Raw genomic sequence first — 23542 nt, 5'->3', positions numbered from 1 at the left:
TTTTCTTGACAATTCTCTGGTCAGTTTTACAGTATTCTGAGCTACATCAATAATGCAGATATTTTCCTTTTTACTGTTTGAGAAAGCTGTGAAAGTTGTAGTTCTGTAGACTGAGTAAGATGATGGTGGCTTTTGGTAATTTTAAAAGTAAGGGGTTTTGTTACTTCTTTAAGTTTATATTCTGCAGAAAATTATGACTTTAGGCCACATGTGACCAGAAGGGAACTTTGTTTTATAGGTGAGCCCAAGATATTTTTTTTCCACACTGCACTCTGTTCATGAATACAGTTTAATTCATGTAGCAGCTACTTGGCTTCTTCTGTTTCTGCAAAATGAATAGTAAATAGCTGAACTGGATTAGAAATGTAAGGTTCCTGGCAGGGAATGTTAGAAAGCATTGTGACTTATTCTGGGAGATTTGATATTCTCTAAACCCAAGAGAACTAAAAGAGGCACGTGTGTGCATCCACTTTCTCTTTCTCTCCTTTAAAAAAAAATCCTAGGTGTGTGGTGTGGACTGGTGATGAACGGGTTTTCTTCTACAACCCTACCACTCGTCTCTCTATGTGGGACCGACCAGATGACTTAATTGGAAGAGCTGATGTTGACAAAATTATTCAGGAACCTCCTCACAAAAGAGGAATGGAAGAAGGAAAGAAACCAAGTGAGAGCAAAATCATCCTCAATATCAATTCCCTTCATTATAGGCTGTAATCAAGTTTCCATACAAACTCAATTGTGTGCTCATTTCCAGAACAAGGAGCATAAAAAAGTGAACTGTAAGCAGATATTGAAGTTACAGCTGTGAAGCAGATACTTCATTAAGTTAAGCACATGATAGGGACAGTGAATTGCAGATGTCAAGTGCTCGGAAGGAAGCATACTGGAGAACAAGGGAAATTCTAGTTAGATTTAGGAAAAATGCTGTGTTTACAGGCTGAGGAAATGAAAGCATCTTTTATTTTCTTGGAGTAGGTAAAAAATTATTTTAGAATATTATAAGGAACAGGAATACATTTTTAATCTAGAGAAAAGATTAAATTGTACAGAAGGTCTAAAGGATGATAGAGACTAATTAACATAACATTAACTGGAATGCAGTTGTTGAATACTAGAAATAGTGTCTATTTCTGGCTGTTAGGGCAATTTTTTTTCCAAATTCTCCAAAGGCTATTGAGGTGATGCTAATTTTGGCATAAGAACAGGTGACAGTTACCATCCACCTACTTTGTGTCAAGGATGAGTTTTCATGATATGTTATGAAATTGTTTTTTCTTCCTCTGTAAGACTGTTAATGAGACATGTGTTACAGTTAAAGAAGAACATGAATCAACAGAAGAAGTCAATGAGGACGAGCCTATTAAAACAAAGAAGCGGAAGTAAGTTAAATTTCATTCTTAAATGGACTTAGTTTGGATATAGAGTACCATACTTTCATTTGCAATGCTGTTGAGTTAGTGGGGTTTTAGTGAGTGTAGAAGGAAGGGTCTATAATATTCGTTGTTTGCTGAAGTTGTTTATTTTGAGGGTTTGGTGCATCTCGGAGCTGGGTAGAATTCGCATTGAGAGAAAATTCTATCCTCTATGGAAGTCATAAATAATAAATGTGCTTGGGATAGAAGCTATCAGCAATAGCCAGATCTCCCTTAGGAGCATTTTGAGCTCTATGTACATTATATAATTCTATGGCATTAGCATATGCCACTCATTTGCTTTTTCTTGTGTTTGTTGTACTTGCACAGATGTTTGTTGCCCAAAATCCAGATCAGATCTGGATTTCCTAGCTAGAATCTCTCAGAAAAAAACACCAAAAACAACTTTTAACTGTGTTTAACCATGTTGTATATAGTAGAGGATTGGGAGTTATTCTTTTGTATTCATTTTTTCTGTAGGAAGTTGAGGCGTGCATTATTGCTCTTAATAGCTATCTATGTCTGTATAACTTGTTACAAGAATAGCTTTCCATTTTAATATCTTGTTAGTAGTCGTGATTAATATGCTGAGGAGGGTTTAGAAATTAATTGTGATTCATTTCTTAATAAAGACTTATTTGTAATTGTTACATTAAGGACTCTAATGTCCCAGTCTTTGTTCAGGAGCTTACGATGGTTTGTGCAAACCTGTGTTACTGGAGTGCTCTGTTGTGTGAGTTGTTTAATACAGCTAGAGCTCTTAACTACAGAGCGGATATCTCACTTCTCAGCAGATACTATGCATTTCATTTATACAGGAAAGATGATAACAAAGACATTGATTCAGAGAAAGAGGCTGCTATGGAAGCTGAAATTAAAGCTGCTCGAGAGAGAGCCATCGTCCCTCTGGAGGCTCGAATGAAACAGTTCAAGGATATGCTGCTAGAGAGGGGGGTAGGAGAAGCTTGCCTTTTGGTGGTTTGAAATAAAACCTTGCTCATTTGCATTTTTCTAATATTAAAGTCCAGAAATGCTTGTTCATGCAAAGCAATCATTCTTTGTCTTTCCAGGGAAAAATTTAACATGAGAGGGCTGTGCCAATATCCCATAATTGTGGGGATCATTTGTATGTGCTTTTTAGTGGTATCTCATATAATTAACACAGAACTATAGTTGTCAAACTAAATGAACAAACTGTGTCTGTGATGTGTTATCTTCTTTCATTTGTATTCAATAATCCATGAGACAGTCATTAGTGTGAATTGGAGGATTCTCTTGGTTTTTAATTTTGTGATGTTCGTTTTCAAGCAGTCACAGGGTTGTGCACCCCTACAGAAAAGAAAAGAGGATTCAATCTTTGCACCAGAGATTTCAATTAAAAAATAATTGGGTGAAAACTAACATGAAAGTTAAATCTCACCTTATTTGCCCCTAATTTTTTTCCAGTGTGTGCGAGTCAAGTAGACACCTAACACCTACTGACAGTAAGCGTGAATTGGACAACTAGGCTGCTTACCTCCCCCCCAAAAAAAAAAACCAAAACAGAACAAAAAACCCCAAACCAACAACAAAACAAAATGGTGCTTTAAACTCCACATGCCAAGAGGAGGCATTGCATTAGTTTGACCCAGGTTGCCCAACATTTGTATAGATTTTTGGTGCTTTTATTTAATTGTTGATTAAACAGCTATTAGATAGAAGTGCCAAAAAGTCCCACTGAAGTGCCCGATCTATACAGATGCTGCAGAGCCAGGTTGCACTAATGTGTTGCTGCTTGTGGTACAGCACTTTTTTTTTACTTTTTGTCAGCAGCCCTGATTCCCACTTATGCCTTTGAAAATCTTTTGACAATCACAGTGTGAAGCTAGTAATTCTACTTTTCTTCCCTTAGGCTATGCTGCTAAAATGAGGAAACTAGCTATTTCCTTTTTAATGAATTAAAGTAAATTTAAAGCTTATTTTCATATCAGTTGACTATTACAGGTACACTGGCTTCCCAGAATGGTAACAATATTCTAAGCATGAAGTAATGCTTTTATAGCTTTTATTTGTCCCAAAGGCAAATAACAGCTTGTGGGTGTCTTAGAAATTAGTTCAATTGAGATAAGCTTGCATGTGTATTTTTTCCAAAGAAAAGATCCAATTGTATATATAAACTATTCAGTTTTTTCATAACATTTGCCAAAGAAACAGAGCAGGCCTAGGAAATCAAAATGCAGAACTTCAAGACTCTCTTGTGATGTAGTGATTTTTTTTAAATGCCACACAGTAGTGGTTATTTTAATGAGTAATTAGGTTGTGTGTTACTTCTATGTAATTATGTAGAAGTTTTCAGAGCCAATTAGTGTGGAAATGTATCATGCTAACCTCCCACTGCTCATCATCTATTAGTGATGGAAACTTCAGGATTGGTTTCAGTTATATCTCCTTTTTAAATGATGTCCTGTAGTTTTCAAGTGAAACTGCAAAACCTTTGTATCTTTGGGAGAACTTAATTATCAGGCAGAATCGTCTTTTTTTTTCCCCTCCTTCCTTCTTTTTAAAGGTTTCTGCCTTTTCAACATGGGAAAAGGAGCTGCACAAGATTGTTTTCGATCCTCGATACTTGCTTCTCAATCCTAAAGAAAGAAAACAGGTAAAGGAAAGACCAGCTCGGTTCACTTCCAACACAGGTGTTAAAGGCTGTAAAATAATCTTTGACTGAAAGCTTAGTTTTGCTTTTAAACTTCTTAGAGGATGTGTGTTACAAATATGCGTTGTTTTTTTTCCCGTAAGGGGAACAGAAGCTGGTATGTCTTCTGTGGTAAGATTTTATTCCTTTGCAAAGTGAAGATTATACAGGTCCAGGAGGCTGCCAAAAATGCTGTAGTATCATGAAATCATAGAAAATTAGGGTTGGAAGGGACCTCAGGAGGCCATCTAGTCCAACCCCCTGCTCAAAGCAGGACCACCCCCAACTATATCATCCCCGCCAAGCTTTTGTCTAGTTCAGGTCTTAAAACCCTAAAAGGATAGAGAGTCCACAACCTCTCTGGGTAACTTGTTCCAGTGCTTTACTACCCTTCTTGTGCTCCAGTAGTGAGAGCCTTTAGAGTATTAAGGGGATGCAAAGCTGCCATGTTGGGGGAAAAAAAAATCTAAGCAATGAAAAAACTCAAGGGCACATATGAGCACAGGCATGTGGTATGTGGCATCATAGACCCAGCTGTGGTGCCACACACTGCGCATGCAGGCATTCTTTGTGCTGCTCTATACTGCTATGTTGCAGTGTGGGGGGTTACCCCACGAGATCCCGGGGTCAAAAAAACCTGCTCCTTTTTTACAAGTGCATGATGGCAGTGCGTGCCGCCCAAAACCAGAGCCTGCGCTGGTGGAGCCACACTCTGGCTGCCAGCCAGGCTCCCAGCTGCAGAAGCGCCATGGTTGTAGTTCCCCAAGGCCCTCAGGACCCCAGGTAAGGCTGCTGGGGCCAGCACAGTTGCTGGGTCCAGCCTCCCCTACCCCACCTGGAGTAACCTCCCGTGTGGCACGGGCGCTCATTCCCTCAGTGCGAGTAGCAGCAGCACAAGGTATGCTGCTGCTTTTCCCTGGGGAAACAAATGTCTGCACTCATGTGGACATTGCCAAGCAGTCTATGTCCTTTACTTAACTGAAAAACTGAAAATCTTATGAGAAATATTTTTCTTTACATAATACCAGGAATTTGCTAAATCTTATTTTTTGTATTAGTATTTTTAATACTTCTAAGTAGTTTTTTGCTCAGCAAAGAGATTATCAGTAAAGTGATGATACAGTAGATAGCCTTTTATTTCACTGCCAACTATATCTGCATTTGGAAAAGGCATGGGTTATGTTATAGTTCAGTTGCTATGCAAATGTGAGTTTGGTATGAATGGATAGTGTCTGTTAGAATAGAAGTGAATCACTTAACGTCAGAATTCAGGATGAGCAAAATCTCAGTGGTAATACAGAATATATCAATCCTTCTTAGGCAAAAACTTATACTGATTTCTTGTGTTTGTGAAGGGTGGGTAGGTCGTTATTTCCAAAATGAAGGAATTTTAAAGTTTTTTCTGAACAGGGAAGATGCCGATTACTTTGAATATTGGGTACTGTCAGGATATGCTACGTGGTGGAGCAGTGGTTTATTTTAATCTGACTACTTCTGAGGACTGATCAGCAATCTGGGAAGGAAATGGAGGGTCTGAGGCTTGTACAAAGGCCCTGTGTAATTATAAGATTTCTCTACTGGTCTGAAGTCAGATTTGTTGGGTTTGTGGGCTAATGCAAGCACACTGTGTCATCCCACAAACCAGGTAGGTGAAAACACTGGAAGATGCTGGAATCCCTTACCCTTACCTTTCCCAAGTAGGCTTTTCTCACAGAGGGGACAATATGGGTCCACATTTGTACATTTTGGGTCAGATTGGTCTGTTTTTCTCTAGGTATTTGACCAGTATGTGAAAACCAGAGCAGAAGAAGAGCGCAAGGAAAAGAAAAACAAAATAATGCAGGCCAAGGAGGATTTCAAGAAAATGATGGAGGAAGCAAAGATTAATCCAAGGTAGGGGACTTATTTGCCCTCCCATGTAAAAGCCTTTACCATGTAAAACCCTCTTTCTTTTTGCAGTAAATAATTCTACTTTTAGTCCTTCCTCTTTCAAAATGGCTATACAGAAAGAAGAAAATGAAATATAGATGTTGGGGGATTTGTTTGAAAAATTCCTCTGCATGATTGTGACCATTTATCCAACAAAGTACTAGAACTTGGGTTTTGTTTTTTGTAATATATATTTTAAAACACTGCTTGTGAATTTGAAGAAATCTGCATATTGGATGGATGGTGAGAGAGTACAAATTTCCCTTAAATGTTCTTGAGTGACTTATAGCCTATAGGGTTCCTACTGGCCTTAGTTTTGTGAAGCCTTGAACATGTGTGTGTGTGTGTGCGCGCGCGTGTGTAACTTCAGTTAAAAGCATGTATTTGTGACTGTACCTATATAACATAATATTACAGAAAATATTAACTTTCTGCAGGATAAAAATTACAGTGAGTCTACAACACGCAGGGATACCTACTCTGATAGTAGTGTAGTGTTTGTGGTATGTATTTTGGGTATTTAAGCTTCTGTTGACACGGTCCTCCCAATTCCCATACATACAACTCATAAGATGCTATCCTTGTGTCACTTAGTAATCTATAAGAAATAAATTATATGGTCTGAAATGGAACAATGGTTCTAACCTAGACCAGTCAGGAATTCCTTTAACCTAAGTTAACTGTTTGTTCAATTCACTTCACAACTTTGTTTCAGTGATGCATACTGAAATGTGCTGGAAGCAGGCATACCTGGGCATTAACTTTGTTACTAGACTTCTTGTTTCTCAAAACAGTCTTGTGTGGTTAATCATTTGGTGAGGTAGATGAAATACTGCTTCTTGGGGATGAGGGAACAGGGATATTTTGCATACTTTAATGGTTGCATGTAACATATCCTACAGTATGTTTAACTGTAAACTCTTTTTGTATTTTGCAACCAAAGTAAAATGAGGGCTGTTATTTGTAAAGGGTGTATGTATATTGAACCAACACTGTTTTTGCTTAGACTAAAAAAAAGGGGTGGGGAGGTAGACGAATGTAATCTCCAGTTGAGGAACTTCATGTCTTGTGTAACCCTATCCTTCATCTTCTAGTTCCAGTGTTTCTCTAAGACATAGCTGCACTTCCCTGGGTGTTAAGCTACTTAAAAAGAAATCATCTTTCCCAGTCTAACATACTCAAAAGTTTGTGTTCCATCTTTCTTATACAGCTCGTGTTCTTCAGTATAGCTCTACATTCACTTTCTAATCTTTTATTTTTTGAATAAGCTACCAAATTCTTTTCTTGTTTCAATTTACCCTACAGCAACAGTAGGCGGGATTTTCCAAGTCTAATTATTACCATGCTGTGATGAAAACATTCGTATGATTATAAGTGTCTCACGTATTCTTGGGGCCAGATTTGCATCTGATCTTGGAAAAAGCACAGTAGTGTTTTTTTTCGAGGTAAGTGGCAGTACTATATCTACTGCACATCTGAGATTGGAATCTGGCCCTGGAGGTGAGAGAACTGTAGCAGTGCTACTGGGATAATGGGTGGAAAGCCCTACACTACTGCGCCTGCTTTAAAAATGTTAAAAAAAGAAAAATCCCATCTTCTTGTGTCTTAAGGTTTAGTGATAATGTCGTCTGCAGGGGAAAATTGTTCATCCAGTGTTTTGCCTTGACTAACACCAAACATTGAATTTCCCAGTATCACTTTTAACATGGTTTGGCTGTGAGTGAGTGCATGTCAAATTTAAATTTCACAGCTATGAAATACATGGATATGCTGGTGTCTGCAGTGTTAACCCACAAAAAATTAAGGTTCTTGTGGACAACTGAGTCCTTGGTTGCGTGTAATCTCTCTTTCCATACTTGCACACTTGTGCAGATAACTGTTAAATAGCATAAGTCTCTAACAATCCTTTTCATTGTGTCTGTAGTTCATTGATCAAGCAGCCACGTAGTGAGGACAGAGATTTTCTTTTATTGTATTTTGGCATGTATTCAAGCAAAAGAGATGGTATTTTCTGCTGAACATCTGTTCTGGCAAAGACAGGTCTACCAAATCAGCACACTTGCCATTTTGTTACAGAGCTACTTTTAGTGAATTTGCAGCCAAGCATGCTAAAGACTCGAGATTCAAGGCAATTGAAAAGATGAAAGATCGAGAGGCCTTGTTTAATGAGTTTATCACAGCGGCAAGAAAGAAGGAGAAAGAAGATTCGAAGACCAGAGGTGAGAAGGTAAGGTGGTTTTTGTTCCAGTGGTGTGAATGGTGGGAGTGTGAATGGGATGGGACAAAGCCAGTGCTCGGTTTCCAGTGTGCTTTCTCTGAGACTGTCCTTTCCCTGCCTGAGAAGTTTTCAAATACAAATCCTGGGTCACTGTTTTATCACCTCTTATTCATCCACTTCGTAGATCTCAACTTCTGTACCATGTCAAATCCATTGAGTTTATGTATTTAAATGTATCAAATTGAATTTATTTATGTAAATTCAGCAGGCATTTTCATAAACGAACAATACTGTGCTTTCTTACATGGAAAGATGTCTATTTAAAAAAAAAAAAAGTCATCTTGAAGCCTGAAAGACCATGTGTCCTAGTTGGCTGGAAAACCCAGAACTGGCCGTTACTAGCCTGTTCTCTCAGTGGTGACAATAAGAATTCAGAGTTCATTGTAGCCCACTCCATTTAAATTTCAAAGAAAGACTTTACCTTCTGTTTTTACTTAAAAGGTAGCACTTTAACGAGGTTCTAGTTTTTGGTAAACATATCTTACATATAAATTGCTGCTTATCAGAATTAAAGGTCAGCTATTAAAGATTGATGAATTTCAAATGTCATTTGGCTGCAATGTCAATAGTAGGGAGCAAGCACTCACCACTGGGGAAGCAGACTGCTACGGAGGTGGCATCATAGTGTTACCAGCAAACTATTCAACCACTTCCCTAAATGTCCCTGTGTGTTGTATGAATGGTAAAGAAACCTGTACTGCCTAATCATTTTTGACATTTAAAATCTGCAGGGTTTACTCTGTAAAAGAGAACTAATATAAATTCCCCTCATGCCAATAGAAAGGAAGATATTGTATAATGCAACATTGGGCTGCTGTGGCCTTTCAAGTAGTACCTTTCTTACATAGATAGCTCCACAGTAAAGAATTTGATTGTTCTAATTGGATGCTTTATTGGTCTTAAAATGACCTGGATTGTATTGCCAGTATTACCAATGAATGATTATGCTTTACAGAAGAAAATCAATGTATTATTGAAAGTTCTACATTAACTTTTACAGATTTTATTTGAACCAAAAATATGGAATTTTTTAACTCTTTACATCATAACAATAGCCTAATTGAAGATTTAAAGAAAAAATGTAAATATCTTTTGCTTTGATATTGCATGATTGTTCTTAGACAAGTTAAAAGAAGAAAGACTGTATTTCTATTTGCATTTGAAACTAATGTTCTTTCTCCAAAAGCCTTTTGTAACCATTTTATGTATTCTGTTTTATAACAAGTGGATAGACTTTACAGTTATGTGCTGTGCGGCCTGTCAATCAGTTCAGTCTGACAGCTGTCAATCACTGACACGCAAAGTATTATGGGATTCCCTAGTGAGGAAAGAATTGGTATCTCTGTGTGGTGACTTTAGCCTCCCGCAGTTCCGGTACTTTACATTTTTTTAGTTTTTTTCCTTGTGAAGTGATGAGAGTTGTGCCCAGAATGTGTTATCTGCAAAAAAAAAAAAAAAAAAAAAAAAAAAAGTCCTCTAAATACATCTACATTATTTTCAGCCTTATTTTTATTTTGCTTTTAAAATTGCTTAAAAATTTAAAATAAATAAGGCAACTAAAGTGTAACATGAAGCTTTCTCAGCCAATATTAAAAATACAAAGATTTTATGTAAGGAAGTTAGCTTTTCACAGAAATCTTTAAAGTAAGGGTCTGAAATTTATGTCCTTTGGTTTTCCTGTGTTGAGGCATATGGTTTTGGCAGCTGCTCTTTCTAGATGGGCATAGATTTGTTCTTATCATGGTAATGGGTCAAAGCCTGCTACTAAGTGAAACTTGATAAATATTCCTTATGCGAGTAGGGCGAACAAGGTTTGGACCAGTCACTGAATTTTGGTTCTGCATAAGGGAAACAACTAATTAAATATAGGCTTGTGGTATGCAAGTTTCTATACCAAGTTGCCAGTAATCTGACTATTATCGTCCCTGGGCCTTTCAAAATGAATATTGCAAGAGTAGTGTAGAAGGCCACCAAACTTGCTCCAAGGTGCAGTTTCAGTCGGTGCTGAAATGTATATGGTTGCTCGACTGCCTTTCTAGTCCCTAGATAGCTCTACCACCTAGCCCCTGTCTTTGTTTAGGAGTAGAAAGCACTCCTAAAGCTTTCTACTTTCCAGTCTGTTAAAGTTAAGACAATTGGTCTGTTCCTATTTTATTTCTTTAAGAAATTTGATGTTTATAGTCTGTTGAAGTCCGGTGTAACAAGATAAGACGTTGCTAGGTTATTCTGGGTTTAGTTCAGGGGTCTCAAACATGCCTGTGAGCTGGATCTAGCCTATGGAACTGTACGGTCTGACCTGTGGGTTACTGGACAAACCCCACATGCTGGCTTCTGCCCTGCATGTTGTGGTGCGTAGCCTGGACACAGCCCCACACGCACTGCATACAACGTGGGGCTGGCACAGGTTACCACATACAGCCGACATCCTGGGTCCCATGCTGCACGTGGTGCTGGGTCCAGGCAGTGTGCACCCTGTGCTGGCCCCACATACTGTGTGCATAATAAGCTTCAGGGCTGGTGCATGAAGCCCTGCAGGGCTGGACTGGCAGTGCGTGCTGCGCCCAACACGGGACCAGCATGGGGTGTCTGCTGCCCATGACACACAGGCTGGACTTGGCACCGCACTCAGCATGGGTGGGGGGGTCTGTTGCTGCCTGCAGTGCCAAGGTCCAGCCAGTGGGCAGCTCATGCCCTGTGCTGGTCCCTCAGGCTGGCACATGCTGTGTACAGTGTGTAGTCTGGAATCGGGGCCACAGGCACTGCACAGCGGGTTGCTGTGCTCTGGCTTGCAGACTGGCCCATAGGGCCAGATGAGATTTTTACCCCTGGTTTAGTTAATGATTACTTTTTCTTGAGGAGGCAGAAAGGTAGAAAGCTATTGGTTATGTGATCCTGTTTGCTACTAAATAAACCAGTAGCAACCTGACAGGTAAGAACATTTTTGGTCCCTCTCGGATGAAGAAATAGTGCCAGTTGGTGAAGCCATCCAGGCTTTAGAAAGTGCCAGCTTGTCTTTCTCACTCTTTATAGAAACAGGGAACTTTTGGACAGGAGCTAGTGCCAATGTACTCCTGCTGGAAGCTGTGCTTTGCTTGTCCAGTGTTTTGAGACTTCTTTTTCCTTTTGTGGGAGACTCACCAGGACACTCCTCAGGCGTTTGAAATGGGTTTAATAGTCTAATTAACATTTTTCTAAAAAGGAAGTGGGAATGCAGTATACATCCATACAGGGAGCGCTTATTCCTGTCCACACCTTTTTAGCAAGATGCCCTTACTTCATAGACTTCTCTAAAATAACATCTGAGAACTCCTTTTATTTTACATTTTAAACATAAATTTCTAATACTGTTGGCTTAGAAAGCTTCATATTTTGATACTGCTTGCATGTTTACTTAAGGTCGATTTGGGAACAACATACCTCACTTTATTTAAAAAAAAAGAAAAAGTGAAAGGTTTGTTTTGCATCTTGTTCAACACACCTACAGTAAAGCCTGCAATACTGTAGACAAAGTAACGCTAAGGAGTTGTTTCCTAATCTGTTGTACTTGCCTTCTCCTTTGAGATAGCGCAGAAAAGTCTATATCGGTTCTTAAAACCTAAGCAATATATAAGCATTGTGAAGAGCCAAGTTCATCAGTGGGGAAGCCTGCAGAATTTTGGCTCTGATCTTCATTTCATCTTAACATGTGATAATTGTATATGTGTCATTTTAAGAAACTTGGAAGATTTCAGTTGGCTGGTAAGGTACATAATTTGATAGTCTTATTGTTAGCCTTTGGCTCTCTTTGTTAACCTATTTGTATGGGAGTCGAGGGATTTTGAGGTTCAGGGGAGGGTCAGAGGGCAGGGGATGTGCAAAATGTATAGCTACGCCAGCCTCAGCTAGACATTATTCTACTGTGGTAAAAGATCGTACCTGGTGGGCTCCCTGGGCTTGGAGTGTTGTGAAGGCAGCATACTCAGCCCCTGTGCAGGGAGTGTCTAGAGCCATTCACTGGGCTGTAGTCATTCAACAAGTGATGGTAACTGGCTCCTTATTCTCTTGCAACATGGGAACTGAAATGCTATGCCAGGGCTTCTAAGATGTAAAATGGTGGAAATAAAAGAAAAAATCTGAGCTCCCAATAGGGACAAAAAGGAACTTCCACAGAGGCACAATCTTTAAACAAAGTGGCTGCTCTTGCAACTGCTAGTGCCAAGGGGCTAGTGAGGTACCAGTCCTCTTGTATTTCTAGGTTGCTTCTTCTGTCCCAAGATACAAAGTTAGTGTAGGATCAACTCTGCCTCCTTCAAAATGCACTGGTCATATGCACTGTGTGGGAGGATTTTATTGTATGTAACATGCCATTTCAATTTGAAAAAGGAGATACAAACATTTGTTTGTTTTAATATATATTCACACATTTAGTATATATTCACACAGACATGTTTAATGATCTGTTAAATTACAGTACTTGGGCACCACTTTTGATTATGTCCATCTGCTTAAGATCATTTATGGACTTAATTGTTGAATTTTGGTTCAAAAGGATTTAATGGTATAAAATTAAAATATCACACGCCATATTAGAGAGGGTAGATTATACGGGTGCCTATTTAATATCAGATGCAATATTTATCTCTATCTATTGTATGCTTGGAGCGTGAAATATTTGCTTGATCTACTTGCTCTCTCTAACTTGTGGATGCCCTAAAGTACCAGTTTGTGCAGTATAGATGTTGTACAGATTGGTCTTTAAAAATGAACAAGGAAAATTAAATTACAGCAAGCCAAGAAAACTGTACAAATGACTAATTCCTTAAAAGTACAGTTTATCTTACATCTACAATATCATCCTAGTTTCTCTTGCATTCATAAAACTTTTCCCTAAAGTGAAAGAGGATTTTAGATGCATTTGTCCCTAAAATTCAATAAGCAACTTTATCAATTTCTGATAATATGTAAAATTCAGATAGTTCCCTTCTTTGAGGTAAGTCTGCCTCCTTTTTCTAGTAGTAAGTATTCAGGAGTCAAAGCTTGTTACTCATAAATGTTGTTTTCTTCCCGTATCTTGTGTTAAAATGTAGATCAAAATGGACTTCTTTGAACTACTGTCTAATCACCACTTGGACAGTCAGTCTCGCTGGAGCAAAGTGAAGGACAAAGTAGAGACTGACCCCCGTTATAAAGCAGTGGATAGTTCTTCACAGAGGGAAGATCTTTTTAAACAATACATTGAAAAAATAGCCAAGGTGTGCATGTAATACATGGGTACAAAATATTGCTTATACTGTTGTTTACACTATCGTTAGCATATTTGATATATAAGCAAATGGAAGGACAATATCTAATGCTATCGCACTTACTGATGCAGATTATGAAAAGCAGCAAGACATTTCCCAGTTCTGTATTTGTATGGGGCACAACTAGACAGGCATATACCATAGCTGCTAATGGACAGATTTAAAGTACATGGGAGCTGCTTCTACCACTGTGCAAAAACATGGCAGAGAAAAAGATACTGGAGAGAATCAGTCAAGTAGAGTGAGGATGGTGGAGCCTGCGATACCTCCATTCGCTATGGAGCTTCACAAAGCCAGGGATTTCCAGGCAGAGGTGTTTTCCTTTTCACATGACCTTCTTTCAAAGGAGGTGTTTTTTTTTGTTTGTTTGTTTTTTATGAGTATAATTGCCTCCTATATAATTCATCCATTGGTTCCTTCATTTCAATCTGATATTTCTACCTCCCTCTTCAAGGAGCTGATGCCATGGATGAGAACTTAAAATTGATTTGATTAGCATTTTATCCAGCAATTTGCTTTTGGGTTTGTCACTGTACAAATGGAACAAGCTCCATAGAGTAGTTTTTCCATGAGCCAATGGAGTACCCCCATTTTACATAGAGCAGAGAGTAAGTAATTTGTCTGTCACCGAGCCTGGTAGTGAACTATTTCTCCTGCACATGGCAGACGGGCTCTTTCTAATACATATTAGTGATGAATATTTATTGTTTATTGGTTAAAAGGAGTGTACAGCATGGTTTGCTACTTTGTGTGCATGAGTAGAGGGGAATATCTGGCATGAACTGTTAGACCCAGGATTTAGCTGTTAATTGTCTCCAAAGGACAAGGTTATTCACCCGCATTGGGATGGGTTAAAAATGCCTTTTGAGGGATGCTTGTTTTGAAATATTCTTATGCGAATGGTTGAATAGTCTGCAGTGTATTTTCAAACACCATGTTTTCATTATTGAAACTGGGCTTCTTCAGCTTTCAGTTCACAAAAAAAAAAATCTTTAGCCAGACTAAGTCTGCAGTGGACATATTTCTGAAGACAGGAGTGCTGGCCAGTGAACTGTCTACACTCTGGTCCTACCATTTCTGGTATAGTCTAAGGAGTAAGCCAGTTCAGTTTTTTTTTTTTTTCCTTCAAAACTGCCCCTGTGCAGGCAAACCTTGGTAGTTTTAAATGTGGCTTGCCTTTATCTGTATATTGGTTTACTCAGTGATTCTCATCATTGTCATGTTTTCATTAACTGTAAATCTTCAACTTGCTTGACTAACTATTCAGAATGTTTCATCTTTGTTGTTGTTAATGGGGAAAATACTGTGCTCTTGCATCTGTTTCAGAATTTAGACTCTGAAAAAGAAAAGGAGTTGGAAAGGCAGGCTCGTATTGAGGCAAGTTTGCGTGAACGAGAAAGGGAGGTTCAAAAAGCTCGTTCGGAGCAGACCAAGGAAATTGACAGAGAACGTGAACAGCACAAACGTGAAGAGGCTATCCAGAATTTCAAAGCTCTCCTATCTGATATGGTGAGACTCCCTTGATTCTCTCCCTCTTATTACTGTAGAACTGCATCCTTTTGAGGGAACTTGTAACTGTTACACCAAAAATAAAATTCCTTTGATTACAGTGCAAAGCATTAGTACTTCTTAAACTTCTGCTTCCATGATAATCTCATAGTTTTGAAGATTTTCATTTTCTTGGGAAAATATGCTTCAGTCTTAACAGTTAGTGAGATTCTATCCACAGTATTTAGTTTTATAGATGGGCTTTTTTTTAAAAGAAAAGGAAAAAGATAAATAATTAATTTTGAAAACTTAATTTCTCGAGACAGAAGCTCCATTATGCACAGTGGAAAATCAGTTTTGTTTGACTTAAGAGTATTCCTCTCACCTTATTGTTTGGTTTTTTTTCCTGCCCACCTTATACCACCCAGCATAACGTCTGACCCTGTTAGACTTCTCAGTTGGAAAGTACTCTAGACCCAGGCCTTGAAATTAACCATCCCTGAATGGTACATGTTGGTGAAATGGAGGGCTTCATGGCATGTGATGGACATCAAGGGGTGACTGAGCACAGATTCCAGTCTCAAAATCTTTAAGATAGGGCAGTATATAAATTGCTTTGCCTTTGACCCAGCATTTTTGCTACTGCCATGCAGCAGCTCCTCAGGGATGCTCTCTGGGGCCAGAAACAAAGCATTGCAATGATTAAAGCTTCTAGAGACTTGTTTGGAAGTCATTATGATGCATCTCAGAGACTGCTTTCCCAGACCACAAGTGGTTAATACAGTATATTACGCATAGGGGGGAGTCCCTGACTTCTTTCTTGTGAGAATACAGGGTAACTCAGAAGGGGGGGAAGCAGTGTATTATCTTCATTTGAACTGATGAACAATGAGTCTCCCTGCAGCATGCATTGGTATTTGTATGAAAACCACAATTTGTCTCATCACTTACGTTTCAACTAAGAGTTAAAAGCTGACAATCAAGTATAAGTCAAGTATTTGAAAAATTGTCCATTAATGAATCATAGGACCAATACTGTCTCTGTGAAATGTACATTTTTTTTTCTGATTTAGGTGCGATCTTCAGATGTTTCATGGTCTGATACCAGGAGGACTCTTCGAAAAGATCATCGGTGGGAATCTGGCTCCCTCCTGGAAAGAGAAGAGAAAGAGAAGCTTTTTAATGAACACATTGAAGCACTTACCAAAAAGAAAAGGGAGCACTTTAGGCAACTTCTGGATGAAACCTCAGCGGTAAGAGATCTGCATCCTGTAGCTTTACCTTTGAGACCTAAGTTGATTGTGACCTCTTTTTTTTTTTTTTTTTTTTTTGTGGATTTTGTGTCACTTCTCAGTAATATTTCTCTGGGCACCCTTTTCTCTCTCACCCACTGTCCTCTCCCTGCTCTAAAATCTTGTTGATAGGGAATATTGAGAAAAGAACCCTTTCTTGCCTGACCAATTATACTAGGGTGGCAATGCTCAATACTGGGCTTTGATTTCACATCCATTTCTTTCATGCCCTTTTAAGCTGTTTTGTAGACTCCTTGTAGTCGGTAGTCTCTTGGTTTTTCCACATTTCTTTTGTGTTGTGTTATTTATCTTGTGTTTTGAAACAGTTGATTAATATCTTGGAAAACTTGCTTTTCTGGTTTTGCTGTTATCTAAGACCCGTGTGGATGAATGGCGGTGGGCAATCTGACAATCTTTCCATTGTGGTGTCTGACCTCCAGTCTTCTCTTGTCAGTCTTGTGTACTTCCTGTATTTCACTTCTATCAGTATGATTTAAACTCATCATCCCTTCCCTAATTTGTATTTTCTTTGATTCCTGATTTCCATATTGTTGTCATGTCATGACTTCACTATAGATTCCTGGAATTCAAATTTTAAGTCTCCTAAACTATTAGGTTAAAATTTTGCTTGGCGAAGTATCTGACATTCTCATCCCTTTTAGCACAGTAGTCAAAAACAAATTTAAAGATTGACACTTTAATTTGAACTGTGACTTCAGCTGCTATTATACATATGCCCATGCTATTAAATTTCTCCAAATGTGTATTGGGGTGAGATGCTAGAATCTAACCTACAACAAACTGTCATAGATTTGTAAAGACTTCTTTGAAATGCTGCCAATTTAAGAAAGAGTCTGAATAAGAAGATACTTGAAAGTAGTAATAAAATAAGAGAAACCAGCACAAATCAAACCACTTCTTTAAACTTTCACTGTATTCTTGTCTTTATTGAGCTTGAGGATTGTAGTGGTTTCAGATAAGTAGGTAGTAATCTAGTACACTGTACTTCAACTCTAAATACCAGCCTACAGCTTCTAACTATTTCTGCCTCTTTCAAGATTACTTTAACATCAACATGGAAGGAAGTGAAAAAAATAATTAAAGAAGATCCCAGATGCATTAAGTTTTCTTCCAGTGATAGGGTAAGTCTTGTGTCACTGCTCTACATAGTGCAGTATGCATCACAAGAAAGTTATTACCTGTTGCAGTGGATTCCCTTTTACATGAAATAAGTGGTGTTAATTAATTACTGCATATTTTGCAACTGTAATTAAATGATTTTTTTCCATATAGTGATATCTACTATAACCTGTAATAAAATGTATATTTCCTAGATACTTTATAGTCACTAATGTGTGTAATCCTCTGGGCTATAGGATTTTCAAGGATTTGTCAAATTTCAGGCATATTACTTTTTTTTTTTTCCTTCATGCAGAAAAAGCAAAGGGAGTTTGAAGAGTACATCAGAGACAAATATATTACTGCCAAAGCTGACTTCAGAACGCTATTGAAAGAGACCAAATTTATAACATACAGGTTTGTGTAGTAATGTTGTAGAAGTGCATTTCACTGTGACTTAAATATAAATGTTATACTGACTTCTGTTCCCCTAGCCAACATTTGTAGCCCAGTATCTCAGATAAAGTAGGGATTTCAGTTTTGTTTTGAATTGAGACAGGCTTTCACCTGCAGCAGGAAAAAAGCACATAGCAGAAAATGATGGATTTCTCAATACTGTGAACCTTCATGGACAGGTTAAGAAATGTAAAACTGAATAAAGCTATCAGGCTGTTACCCTCATGTGCTGAGGGCCAAGTTTCATGTTTGTTTGGAGTACTTGCTTTGAATTGTAGAAAGGGCTGAGGACCCAGTTCAACACCCACAAGAACTCTGTGATGCTAGTTTGGAGAAGAGACTTCATAAATTGTGGAGCCATTACAGTCAATACCTAATCTTCCATTAAGTACTTTGAGGCCAGAAATTCAGTCGAAGGGTTTACAAAAGAAACTTAATGGCTGCATTTGATTCCAGTAGACCTTGAGGCTACTTCAAAGACTTGTAATTCTTTTGGGCAGTTTCCTATTCTAGAAGTAAAGCATTAAACATAGGAACTTTACAGGCTCATTAGATCCTAATGAGTTACTCGTCCTTTTGTTTTGCAGTCACTACTGTGTTGCATACTGAAGTTCTGTTTCAACTGTCACTACTGTCAGTGGTTCAGTGATGGCCAGATTAATGCATCAGTCAAGCTGGTCTGTAATTGGGAGCTTATCATCCTTATTGTAATGGCTTGCTTAACTTTGTGTGACTTTTTTTTCTTCCCTTATTTACATGTTGTAGCTCGTTTACTACTGATAAAAGGTTCTGGCAGCCATTGAGACCGGACTTTTTTTTTTTATGCTCCCAACAGATAAAGGACAGGCAGTGGCAACAGAACTCTTTGCCAATGAGACTCAGCTGACTGAAGGGGTATCTGTAGATGTGGGGATGGCTTGAGGGCCTGTGCCCTCACTGCACTTGTTCTATCTTTTGGCACTACTGAGAGGTTCTAATGACAAGGGCATGTTTCATGATTTTGGCATCAACCCCCAGTTAACTGGATTAAGACACCTAATGCATTTGAAGTTGGCTTCTAGGCTGCCATCAGATAGTAATTCTTATCCTATATTTCAGGTCCAAAAAATTGATCCAGGAATCTGACCAGCATCTGAAAGACGTAGAGAAGATCTTACAGAATGACAAGCGTTATCTGGTACTTGACTGTGTGCCAGAGGAGAGACGCAAACTCATTGTGTCCTATGTAGATGACCTGGACCGCCGAGGTCCTCCACCACCTCCCACAGCTTCAGAGCCCACAAGACGAACAACAAAATAGTTAAGAAATACTCTCTCACGCAAGGGTATCTGTTAATTCAAAAAGCTTGCATGAGCCATCTGTCAGGTTTTTAAATATACATTACCGTGAACCTATTGCAAAACCATCTGAGGAGCAGAGGAAAAAGCAGCGTTTGTGAACATAAAGGGGGTCTCTCTGTACAAAGAGAACATTTAAGATATTTAAGCTTTTATTTTTGTGTGTGTGGCATGACTGACAAAATCCCAACCATGCAGGCTGTGTTTAGTAATATTAGATCTCAGAACAATGGAATATCTGTATATGAGGTATGGATGTCAGTGAAATTTGGAGGCATTCTTCTCAGCAGTGTTATGCAAGTCTTAAGGAAGAGTAACATTTGTGAGTTGAACTTAACCTGCTCAAGTACCACAAACTGTCAGATGGTTACCTGCAGTCAGCTGTTTGAGCAGATGAAACATTGTCTCATGACAGAACTATTGAGTGCTGATGGCCACAGTAAGTTTTTTGTTTTAGTTTGAAAAGCGGGGCCTGATTTTTTACTTGCTCTCTCACCTTTTTAAGATCAGAATTAACTCCATTAAAATCAGTAGAGTTACACTTGTGAGATGAGAATTAGGATCGCAGAGACCAAACTAAATTTGTTCACAGGTCTGCTTTGTTCCCTCCCCAACCCCTGATATATAGACAAAATCAGGTTGCTTTGCCCAAGTGAAAACTTGTCTGAAAATTTTCGTTCAAAATTGGAGACACAGTAAACAGTGGTTCCCAGAACAGGACGGTTGTATAAAAACATTTTTATTTACCATAAAGTGATCTTTACTGGATTCTGGATTAGACTGTGGATTTGCCTTCTGGGCAATTCTTGTAAACTATACTCCTGTTTTGAATGTTAAACTTGTGTTTCTAAAGTTTAATTTTGAAATGTTGGGATTGTTCAGTTTATGTATTTGAACTACAATAAACCAACCCTTTTTATATATGGATTGTACATGCCTAATGCATTTTGTTAAATGTGTTTTAAAAGAAAAGCAAAACACAACATCAGGTATCTTGAAACAGACCGTTCATCTAAAAAGACAAATGAGTTTGTCACAGCCACATGGACAGCAAGAGATACTACAATATTTGGATAAAGATGCTTGTAAATTGCATACTGTACAAAGATACTTTCAATACAAATATAAAAATTAGCATTTCTGTACATTGTCCTTTAGTTTTTTGGGGTTTTAAGTGTCTGCAGAACTTCAAGTGTTCAAGGAAAGGATATCTGGATGCTTATCTTGCTGTTGCAATCTGATCTCAGCTGACTTCCCGCCCCTGGGGCAGGGGGCTGGACCCGATGATCTCACAAGGTCCCTTCCAGCCCTAATGTCTGAAATCCTTTAGTAACATAACCCAGGTTTTCTTTCTGCATCTCTCATATCTGACATGAAGCTCCTGTTTGGTGTTCTCTCTTTCTCCCCCACCCCCTTATTAATGGGAATGAATTATAAATGCTGTTTAAACATTTCATTAGCTCCTGTGTGAGGAAGCTGGTTATTAAACTGTAGTCAATCCAGATGTGTTCTGAATTTAAGTGGCCGGTTGCTTGCCAGATGGGAAGAAGTCTTGTACACTAGAGTCTGGAACCCTGTAGTTTAGCAAAGGTAGAGAACTTTCTAAGTTTCAAGATGGAAAAAAAGCTCTCCTCTTAAATTATAGTGCGTTTTACACTAGCATTTTCTTTCCCCTGTCAAGGTAGGGGCTGTCAGTTTATTGGTCTGCACAACCCAGATTCTTCCTTTGATCTCTTGAAGTTATGATACCAGATTAAGGGAGTTTCACCCAAAGTAGTACTAAAGTGTTGGCGCACACATTAATATTTGAACCCCAAATAAAACCTAAACATCACATGGAAAGGGTGACAACTTCCCATGATTCTCCCTGCTGTAGATAGACATGCAGTGTGTATGTTGGGGTATAGATGCTGGTTTAAACTAGACATCAAGATGCAACTTCATCATGGTGACACTAGTATGCCCCATTACTTAATAAGAGATGTCTGTTTGTAAATTGACATAAGCACAAACATCTAGACCTCCCTGCCTTACAAAATTCAGGAAATCCTGGGCTAACTAAAAGTGATCTACTTTCCAGCCTAGGTGTATGCAAACTGCAGAGTTTAGTGGTGTGTATGCACAAGATCAGCCTCCAGACTTTCCAGAATGGGGAAGAAAAGTGGCTATCCATATCCCAGATGTCAGGAATTCAAATCATGGACTTGGTAACAGCACTTGGATTTCATTCAAATCAACTGGCAGCTAGTGCATGCAGATGACGGGTGACAGTTTACTAGGAAAAACAGAAGCAGGCAAGGCAGGTTGTAAATAAGCTTAATTTTTTTCATAAGCAGTATTTGGCTGGAAAAGTTGCAACCCTAACCCATCCACAGATTAACAAAGTAGCCAGAGAGCGTACTTCAAGTCTGAAAAGGCTGAGTTGGATCTCTGCCTCCCAAATTAATACCAGCTAGATGCACTTTCTCCAACTAACACTGCGATGAGACAACAGTTGGCTGCGCACTGTCTACATGGAGAAAAATCGGAAACTTCTGTTTAGCATGATTCTGTCTTGCGAATTTATTTTCCCCATCTTCAAAGTGGTACCTGTTGCCTAAAGGACGGCTAAAGGCCATATTTACAGTTGGAATTCCCTAGTAAGAAATAAATTCCTGTGGTAAGATCCAGTGCTTTAAATTACTTCAATTAATTACTACCCAATACTCATGTCAATACAGTTGAATTCCAGGTAGCCAAAGATCGTGCGTCTGGAGTTAAGGCAGGCAAGCCAATGTCGCTTTGTAACTGAAAGTAAAACTTTGATGCTGATCCTTCTGTAAAAACCAGCCCTGACATCTGTCTCGGTCCACAACCACAGATTCATCCAAAGATCCTTGTCTCCCTGTGTCCTTAGACTAATGCGCCTACAACCTACACCCCTTCCACAACAAAACACTTAGCTTCAGGTGCCTACTTTACAACCAAACACCATGTCTTAAAGCATATTAATAAGAAGCAGTTCTTGCAGGACCAAAACAGACTAGTTTCTAGGTAAACTTCGACCACTTCCCCCACCCTTCAGTGTCTGTAAACGCATCTTCTGTGGTCCCTTCCAGCCTTACAATCTTATGAATGAAAAATAGGTGGAACAAAGGTTGGAGTGTTGTAGGCGTGATGGAAACGTGTGAGAAGCAAAGGGGCCTGGGGTGATATTCTTTCCTGGACTATAGTTGAGAAAGGTCAGATGAGCTGTGAGGCACGAGGTACCCTTCAGGCCCCATGGGAAGAGGGGACAGCGGACAAGCGGCTCCTTTCATAGATTCATAGATGTAGGGTTGGAAGGGACCTAAGTAGATCATCAAGTCCGCCCCCCTGCCCTGGGCAGGAGAGAATACTGGGCTTATGACCCCGGCTAGGTAATTGTCAAGCCTCCTCTTGAAGACCCTCGAGGTAGGAGCCAGCACCCCTGTCCTTGGAAGTTGGTTCCAGATCCTGGCTGCCCTGACTTTGAAATAGTATCTTCTAATGTCCAGCCTGAACCTACTCTCGAACAACTTATGGCCTTATTCCTTGTTACTCCAGGAGGTGCTCTGGTGAACAGGGTCTCTCCCATGCCCTGTTGGTCCCCCCGGTAAGTTTATAGGTGGCCACCAGGTCCCCTCTCAGCCTTCTCTTGTGAAGGCTGAACAAGTTCAGGTCCTGTAGCCTCTCCTCGTCAGGTCTGCCCTGCTGCCCCCGGATCACGCGGGTGACCCTCCTCTGGACCCTCACAATGTTAGCTACATCTCTCCTAAAGTGCAGCGCCCAGAACTGGACGCAGTACTCCAACTGTGGCCTGACCAGCGTCATATAGAGGGGGAGGATCATCTCCTTGGCCCTGCTTGTGATGCAGCTCTGGCTGCATGACAAGGTGCAGTTAGCCTTGCTGACCGCGTCCTCGCATTGGCGGCCCACGTTCATCTTGGAATTCTTTCTGCCGTTGTGCTTCCGAGAAGGGAGTCCCCCAGCCTGTAGGTCTGCTGCTGGTTCCTACTGCCCAAGTGCAGCACCTTGCATCCTATTCTCATTCGCCCACCCCTGTAACCTGTCCAAGTCCTGCTGTGTCCAGCCTTTGAGCCCAGCAGCACCCCCAGAGCCGCCGCCTGGCTCCTTCCCTCGGCAGGAGTCCGAGTCTCCCGGCCCAGAGTCGCAGTCCAGCGCGGGACGCCCTGACACCGCCCCCAGGGCCCCGCGTCCCGCTCGTGCCACAGCTGCTCCGCCGCCTCCCTGCGGCTCCAGCCCTTGACGCGGGCGGG

General features: G+C 39.7%; 1 protein-coding gene across 6 annotated transcripts in view; it reads left to right on the top strand.

The window, feature by feature from the left end:
* Nucleotides 1–20395, top strand: part of TCERG1 (transcription elongation regulator 1) — a 39424-nt gene extending 19029 nt beyond the window's left edge. For 5 of the 6 annotated variants that reach the window (XM_014522062.2, XM_025209518.1, XM_014522061.2 and 2 more), the window contains 12 exons: nucleotides 504–664; nucleotides 1313–1379; nucleotides 2231–2366; nucleotides 3958–4047; nucleotides 5858–5976; nucleotides 8089–8239; nucleotides 13357–13521; nucleotides 14899–15081; nucleotides 16134–16313; nucleotides 17411–17494; nucleotides 17788–17888; nucleotides 19026–20395. In XM_014522062.2, the coding sequence (XP_014377548.1) occupies nucleotides 504–664; nucleotides 1313–1379; nucleotides 2231–2366; nucleotides 3958–4047; nucleotides 5858–5976; nucleotides 8089–8239; nucleotides 13357–13521; nucleotides 14899–15081; nucleotides 16134–16313; nucleotides 17411–17494; nucleotides 17788–17888; nucleotides 19026–19227 (1639 nt within the window). In that variant the 3' untranslated portion in view covers nucleotides 19228–20395. The remainder of the gene's footprint in view (nucleotides 1–503; nucleotides 665–1312; nucleotides 1380–2230; nucleotides 2367–3957; nucleotides 4048–5857; nucleotides 5977–8088; nucleotides 8240–13356; nucleotides 13522–14898; nucleotides 15082–16133; nucleotides 16314–17410; nucleotides 17495–17787; nucleotides 17889–19025) is intronic. The other variant, XM_025209519.1, reaches the window with a different exon arrangement.
* The last annotated feature ends 3147 nt before the right edge of the window (nucleotides 20396–23542 follow it).

The sequence above is a fragment of the Alligator sinensis genome, unplaced genomic scaffold, assembly GCF_000455745.1.
Source record: "Alligator sinensis unplaced genomic scaffold, ASM45574v1 scaffold135_1, whole genome shotgun sequence".
In the NCBI taxonomy this organism is placed as follows: Eukaryota; Metazoa; Chordata; order Crocodylia; family Alligatoridae; genus Alligator; species Alligator sinensis.
Note: the sequence above shows the minus strand (reverse complement) of the source record. Positions and strands in the feature narration are given on the sequence as shown.